Source organism: Haemorhous mexicanus, chromosome 1 (assembly GCF_027477595.1).
Source record: "Haemorhous mexicanus isolate bHaeMex1 chromosome 1, bHaeMex1.pri, whole genome shotgun sequence".
In the NCBI taxonomy this organism is placed as follows: Eukaryota; Metazoa; Chordata; class Aves; order Passeriformes; family Fringillidae; genus Haemorhous; species Haemorhous mexicanus.
Window position 1 is genome coordinate 6,898,880 of NC_082341.1, and position 7,871 is coordinate 6,906,750.

Sequence of the window (7,871 nt, forward strand, 5' to 3'; positions counted from 1 at the left end):
AGCCTATGTTTCTTTAAGTAATAAATATTCTAGGTTTTAAGGGTTTTGCTGCTTTATCTTACTTGCTTTCAAAAGCACCAGTGCTATTAGAAGAACTTACTCAGGGTAGTTCTTGAAACAAGTGCCCAGAGTTATTTTGACTAACAGAGGAATGGCATGAACAGCACTGTCTAGTGCCATCCTTCCAGTGGTGGGGGGAAAAAAAAAAACACCCAAAAAAAAACCAGAACAAAAAATGCAGAATTGAGTACAAGATATGAAAAGTACAAGTTACAAGCAAAAAAGTAGTAATTCTTGTTCCTCTGTATTTATCCAAGCTATGTGAACCATGGAGATTGTATGAACTGGTGATCAAATATATTAAGCATAGGAGAAAAACTTTCAATATTTCCTGGAATTGTCAGTCACCTAATTATTTAGCAATTAATAACATTTTAGTGTGCCTATGACAGCATTTCTTGAAAAGTTAATTTCACAGCATTAGTGTATAACAACACTGAATAAGGGAGTGACCATTAGTGGTGGATAAGGAAATTCTATTTTCCCTGCTAATACATAACCCTGCTACCCATCCAGTATTGCTGTGGTGCAAGCAAAGGAGTTAAAAACAACTCCAGCCTGAGAAAGGCAGAGTTCACCTATTCTCAGCAAGCCAACTGCCTTGGAAAACCATCTCTGAGCTGAAATGATGACAAAGAATAGAAATGTCCATTTCCAATTACTTATCTTATGAAAGAACAATGACAAGAAGTTAGTAGGAGTTAACATGCTAACAAGAAAAAAAAAATCCACAAGCAAAGCCAAGAAAATGGAACTGTTTTTATTGTTTTAAGCTGGGAAAAGTCTCCAGTGTCACTGCACACAGGATGAAGAGATGTCTGGCGTGTAGATGGCTCAGAGTAGCAACCAAGAGACTGGGCAAGACATTCCTTGTGACCAATATGCTGAGATTTCAGACAGCCATCACACTTGATCTGTCTGACAGCTCTTGGAAGTCCTCTCATGACAAGTGCTACAGAAGTTCAGTGGATCATTAAATACAAACATAGAGAAACTAACAACTGAAATGATAAAAAAAAAGGCTCAGAGTCCTTCACAGCAAGTCTGTTTCGAACTGGGGAAACTGTGCATCTATTTCCAGCATTCAGCTTAACTTCACTCATCCTTAAGACACAAGTAAAGACTCTACATAAATCTGTGTTTTAATAATTCTATAAACCCTATCCATCACGCAAGCAATTATCAAGAACTGAAAAATCTGAAGACTAATACAGATATCATTCATCTCCTGAGCACTGTGAGCCAGGCTCCCGTGAAAAAAATACATAAAGCAGTTGGGGAATTGCTTGGTAATTCAAATAGGGTGGAGGAAGTCACAGAACACGGGCTGCTGAAGAATATGGCACAAAGCTCAGCCCTGTTCTGCAAAGAGCCAACTTCAATCCTCACACCTCATCTCCTCCTCACTCTGTGTTCCACTATGTGCCTTCTGGCTTTTGGCCAAGCAGTTTGATACACGTGGCTTGTAGAGGCCAGTGTTTGCTTTAATACATTAACCCTTTGCTGTGCAACAGTTGTACAAAGCTTGTCCATCAAAAAAACCTCTGTCTTGCCAGGTAGGGATGACCTCCCCTGACTGTGATCTTGTTTAGGAACATTTTTATTCTACAACACAACATACATCTTACATTTGTAAATGTTAAATTTTGAATTGAGAAAAGGGCAGGCAAGTAAAGACACGAGTATCACACAGAAGGTGTGTGATGAACTAAAGAAACACAGCTGAGCTATAATGCTCCATCCAAAACTCTAAGCTTCTTTTGAAATGAGAGTAGGTATCTTTAAATATTGGCCTACCCTAATGCAAATGCAACTAAAGTGATGATAAAAAAATCTCAAATAATCATTTCCTGGCAAAACAACTTATGCTTAAGGGTCCTCAGACCTTAACCCATCTGCATATGTGAAATCAATGGCCTTTAAAAACCTTCTGCAGCTTACATTGGCCAAAGTAATGCAAAACTACTATGGAAATGAAAACATGGGTAATTAAAAAAGATGCACAAAATGTTCTCCACAGTTTTGAAAGCGTCATTATATTCTGCTTTAAACTAAAGACATTTGCAAAAATAACTGGTAACATACATCAAGATCTCATGAATGCTGAAAATAAAGTTTAAAGTGAGCTTAGACACTGATCTATAAAGGGTCACAATCAATGAGACTTCTGCTACTAAATTTTGCTAAGAAGCTGCATCTGTTTGTGCTGCTTATAACCTGCAGAGATTAGGAAAGCTCTGCTACTTACAATTTATTAGAAAAATGTTTACTGTACCTGTACAATACTATTCTAACACATTTTGATGAACAACCAGTTGTTCATGCACAATCAAAATGAAACTCTTCCTCCACAACCTCTTTCCAACCACATTCCTATCCTTCAGGTCCCAACCCTGGAACTTGAGGTATAATCCAAGCAAGAGTTAAGTTCCCAAGATTTCAGGCCACACAGTGAGGTGGCACTAATTTTCATTTTTCCTCTAGAGTCCTAGTGCAAGAGTTCTTTTCACCATGCATCTGAAAGCTTCTTTCTTTTCCATCATGTCCCAGCTTTAGTAATGCAACTTTATTATCTTTGTTCAACTTTCATATATTCAGTCTTTCTACCTTTTAAGGCAGAAAGGCAATACTACAAAAATATTTTCCTCATTCACTGCTTTGATTTCAGTTCTCTGTATTCTTCCTGATGCACCATAGCATGAACAACCTCCTTGCTCTAAATTTCAAGGCTCTGCATGGCCCGTTCTTGCTCCACCTCTTAAATTTGAATTGCTGCTCTGTACAGATATCCCCTTGTCAAAATGTAAGGAAGAAAACAGGAGTTTCGGCCTGGCAGTTCAGGCAGGAAACCAGCTTTCTGTGAAAATCCTCAGGGTGACAATGCTACCCTGCTTTAAATATATCCTCCAAGTTAGATGCCTGTGAATCACTCCCCGATGCTGAGATAGCCAGGGTACTTGAACTTCTGCATGTTCTTTTGCTCACAGCATTCTCACAGCTCCCTTGTGCTTTCCCAATACATTTCTTACATTTACATGCTGTCTTATCTTTACATTTAAATTAAGAAATTGTTTGTGCAGGAAGAACCTTTGCTTATGCATTTGTACTGCATGTAGTGTAATGGTGCCCTGGCCTCTAGGCACAATTACAATATAAATAATAAAAATGAACTGTTCACCTAAGATTAACTCTCCTGACAGCGCCACACGAAACTACATCCTTCAAACAATGATAAAAGGCTGTTCTAGCACCACATTCCACCATCTGTACCTCTCTCCAGGTACTGATGACACTGATTCCCAGTTCTTCACCTACAGGAAGCCTCTACTGTTCCCTGTACTTATCTGTGTCCACAGCACTGCTGGAATTTTTCTGATAACCAGGCAAAATGCAGAATGAGATGTGGGCAAGCACTGTCCTACTGAAGGACCCTCTGCTCTCTTAACATAAGCCTGCTCCTGGGAAGAGCTGAGAATCCCTGGCATCTCACAGGAGCAGATTCAAGGCAGTTTTCCATCTGTCTGCTTAAACTCATCAAATTTGCTTAAAAACATGGCCTTCAAAGAAGGCAAAGTACCAACCTAAAGCACTCTCCAATATGGCACTGCTGTTTAATGGAGGCATCCATAGCTGAGGAATTATTCTATTCTGGCTTTGCCAGTTTAATGCAGGGCTCTTCGTTTTATCATTACTTAGACTGCACTTAGACTGAACATTCAGTGGAACATTTCCTATAATGGGATAAAGCAGTTGAACAATTTGACTGGCTAATAGTGATTTAGACATGTGATTACAGTACAGAAAATGGTCTGACATATGCTCTTTTATCTGGTTTACATGAGGCACATTAATCCAACTGGAAAGCACAGAAGTGAAAAGGAAGATAGGACCAAGCATTCTGAAGGAAAAAATAGAAAACAGTTTAGTTGTCTCATTTCTGTATTTGCTAGGCTAGTTGTAATCTGTATTTTGTAAATAGGAAAACTTACAAAATAAAACCATTTTCTTCCCAAAATGGATGCAACTATAAACCACCAGACTATACCTGTGCTGTGCAGGTTAAAAAATAACATTTTTTTAGTAAAACCCTAGCTTCCAAAGCATTTATGACCTATGTCATAATGCCTGTACCAAAAGTACAGGATTTGCAGAAAGATGCAGCAGGACAGGGAGCACCACGCCAGCTAGGAACAATCAGAGTGTGAACAAAAAGAGTATTGATTCATTTTAATTTTTGTCTCAGCTAATTTAATTTCCCACTTTTACACAAACACTTATAATCATGTCAGCATAGGCTCATATTTTACAGGAATATTTTATTTCTTGCTAAACCTAAGCAACAACATCCTCATGACACCAAAAACCTAACTGAAGGCAAAGAATTACCTCTTTAACACACGCTTTTTTTCGAGGAGTGCATACACAACCTCGAACTGGCCTAACAAGATATGTCAATTTTCACAGTAACACTATTTAGATCTTTTGTGCAGACTGGTACATTTCATTAGTTGCATTTTTCTTCAGGAAAATTTCCTTCAAAATAAAACACTCAAAGGTTTCCTATGTAAGGTTTGGATTTTGTAAGTAAAAATAAAACCAAAGTATGTAAAACTAAGCATAAAGGGGATGAACACAAGAACTTCACCACATATACGTTTGCCAACTACTTTCAACGACCGCTATATTAAAAATTCTATCAGGAAAATACAAAAGATAATGAAAAGAGGGAGCTGTAAACAACACACCTTCCCCAAAACCAGAGGGGACATGAAAATCTTGGCAGGCAAACTTTCATCAATGACAATAACAAAAAAAAAATCGTTTATCCCAAACTAGTGATAGTTCTATCCTGGGATACTTATGTATTTGTAAAAACAAACGCATATGAAAGAAGCACGGTCTTCGCATGTGGTTAGGTCCAGCCCAGCAGAATCCCTTGTCATGTTGTGGACTTCCACTGTGACCTTATGGTCGGGCTTGACCTTATAAGTCTTCTCCAACCGAAATGATTCCGGCACGGAAATCGGCAGCGATGTTTGGGGTGGGCGTTTAGGGAAGCACCAGGACCTCTCCAGGACAAACACGGCAGCGTCAACCCGAGCGCGTCCCCCAAAACAAAGGGAACAACCTCTGAACCCCGCGGCTCGGACAGACCGCACAGCGCAGGAGCTGCTTTGGTCAGCTCCCGACGTTCCCCGGCCAAACGTGCCGCCCAGCTTTGCCCTATTACCGCTGCCATCAGCTATGCCATGGCAAGCTCCATCCTACTCAAAAATAACCCGCGGGGAGCGGAGCCAGCGCGGCAGCGGCGCTTCGCGGGAACCTCCCCGGGGCCTCTCTCCGAGCGCAGCCCGGCCCCGCACCCCGGGCACCGGCACCGGCAGCGCGGCCACCCCCGCTCCCTCCGCGGGCAGCGCTGCCCGGCCGGGCCCGGCCCGGCGGGATCCCCGCCCGAGGCTGCGGGAGCGGGGCGGCCCCTGGGGAGCGCCCGGCGGGGCGGGGGGGGGGCGCTGGGGCGGGCGAGCGCCCGCGCCCCCGGCGGGGAGAGGCCGCGGCCAAGGGAGAGCTGCCAGCGGCCGGGAACGGGCTCCCCCCCGCCACCCTCCGCCCCCTCCCTCCGTGTGTTTGTTGTGCTTCGGCACCGTCCCGCCGGCGCGTCCCTCCGTGCGGCGGCCGCTGACAGCTCCCCCCGCGCCGCCGAGAAACTCTTGCCTCAACTCTGCGTGTGCGCGGGGGGTGCGGGGGTGTCCTCGCCGCCACCCGCCGAGAACCGTGTTTTCCTTCCCAAAAAGAGGAGGGGAAGGGGTGGGGGGGGCATTACAAGGGAAAGCGACGAGGAACTACCGTCAGCGCACAGGGAGTACCCAGGCGAGGCTGAAGGCAGCCGAGCGTCCTGGAAGGGAACGGACCCAAAAAGAAGGGGGAAGGTGCAAAGGCGAGGGAAAAAGGAGGAAGAGGGTGGAGGGGGAAGAGCTAAAGAGAAACTCCGAAGAAGGAGGGGAAGAAAGGAATAGGGATGGTGAAAGAAAAGTGGAAAAGGGAGAGCAGGCGGAGGAAGACAAAGGTGAAAAAGGAGGAGGAGGAGGGGAAAGTGCAAAGGGGAGAGGAGGAGAAGAAAGAAGGGCCCTTCTCAAAATGGCATTAGGCAGAGGGAGGGGGCGACGAGTAGCGAGTCTCCACTGACAGCTCTGCCTGCGCCTGGCCGCCTGCCCCGGCCCCTCTCTGCCTCGCACACACAAACGCTGAACTTACTTCTTTCTGGCTCTCTGGAAAGGGGAAGCGCCATCTTTGCGAGGCCGGCCCCTAGGTCTTTTGTCTGTGGCTGCTGCTGCTGCTGCTGGGGGGGGAGCTCCAGGCTCGGGGGGCTGCTGCTGCTGCTGAGGCGGCTCCACCACCGCCACCACCAGACTCTTGTCCTCCGTTGACATCCTAGTCAGCAGGACGAGAGAGACACATGGATGATGATGATGAGGATGAAGATGAGGATGGTGATGGGGATCCCGATGCTCCTCCTGCTCCCGCGGCTCCTCTCCTCCTCACCTCCGCCTCCTCCACCTCCGCCTCGCATCGCTGGCCTCAGCCGCCGCCGACCAGCACAGGTAGCAGGGGGAGCAGCATGGGGAGAGCAGGAGGAGGAGGGGAGTGGGGGGGCGGGGGGGGGGGGGGGATCGAAGAGAAAGCGCAGAGGACGGAAGGAAGGGTCTCACACACAATAACACCCTCCCCGGGCTCGGCGGGGTCTCTCGGGGCTGGGGGAGGTGAAGAGAGCGAGCGACAGAGACGCGGCTGGTCCCGCCGCTGGGCGCCCCCGCTCAGAGGCCCCGGGCGCTGGCGGCGGCTCCGGCTGCTGCGCTGCCCGGCTGCGGCGGCCGCCGCTTCATTGTACCCTGGCCCTGCGCCCTCCCCCCGCGCAGAGCCCCCGGGGGCGGAGGAGGAGCGGGCGGCGGCGGCGGAGGCGGCGGGGGCCGAGGCCGAGCGGAGGAAGTTTTGACAGCTCCAGCTGTTGTGTGTGTCGAGGGGCTGAGTCCGGCCGGGCTCCGCGTCCCCTTCCCAGCCGGGCCGGGAGCAGGAAGTTTAACTTTGGGGAAAGAAGGAGGAGGAAGGGTGAAAAAGGGGGAGGAGGAAGGGGGAGGAGGAGGCGGCGCCCTGCCCCCTCCCCGCGGGGTGGAGAAGGGATCCCGGCGCTGCCCTGGTGTGTAACCCCCGCCTCCCCGACTCCCTTCCCCCCCCGCCAGTGCGACACATAGACACAGCGACCGACCGCCCTCCTCCTCCTCCCCTGCCGCGGCCCCACACTGCGCCTGCCCCGCCCGCCCACCGCCCGTCCCCCGGCGCAGACACCCATCCGCCGCCTCGCCGACCTCACGGGCTGGGCTGGGGCCGCGCCGGGCTGCGGGGAAACCGCGGAGCGGGGCCCGGACGGGACGCGGCGCCACGGGGAGCTCCGCGCACCCCACCCCGCACCGCGCCCCGGCCGCTGCCCCAGCGCTCCCCCACCCTCTCCCCGCCCTTGTTATTTCTTTTTTATTTATTTCCCCGTGGAAAAGGAAAAGCCCCTCCTGGATGCGAGCGGCTGCTCCGTGGCGGGGAGCTCCCGCCGCTCCCCGCACACGGGCTGCGCTCCGCAGGACGCGGCTCCGAGGGCAGCGCTCGGTGCCCGCCCCGGTGGCGCTCGCTCCCCCCGAGCCCCGCGGAGCCCCCGGGGAGGCGGCCGGAGCCCGGCGGCGGGAGCGCTCCCCTTTCCCCCCGCCGCGCGTCTGCAGCTTGGGGCGGTGGAGGCGGGGGAGCCGCGGGCGCCCCGGGGGATGGGA

The 7,871-nt window shown here is 49.8% G+C and overlaps 1 protein-coding gene across 11 annotated transcripts in view; it reads right to left on the bottom strand.

Annotated features, from left to right (window-relative positions):
• KMT2C (lysine methyltransferase 2C) overlaps positions 1–7,138 on the bottom strand; it is a 187,840-nt gene extending 180,702 nt beyond the window's left edge. For 9 of the 11 annotated variants that reach the window (XM_059839379.1, XM_059839397.1, XM_059839427.1 and 6 more), the window contains exon 1: positions 6,313–6,688. In XM_059839379.1, the coding sequence (XP_059695362.1) occupies positions 6,313–6,488 (176 nt within the window). In that variant the 5' untranslated portion in view covers positions 6,489–6,688. Of the gene's footprint in view, positions 1–6,312 lie in introns of all 11 variants that reach the window. The other 2 variants (XM_059839320.1, XM_059839435.1) reach the window with 2 other exon arrangements.
• Positions 7,139–7,871: the final 733 nt, after the last annotated feature.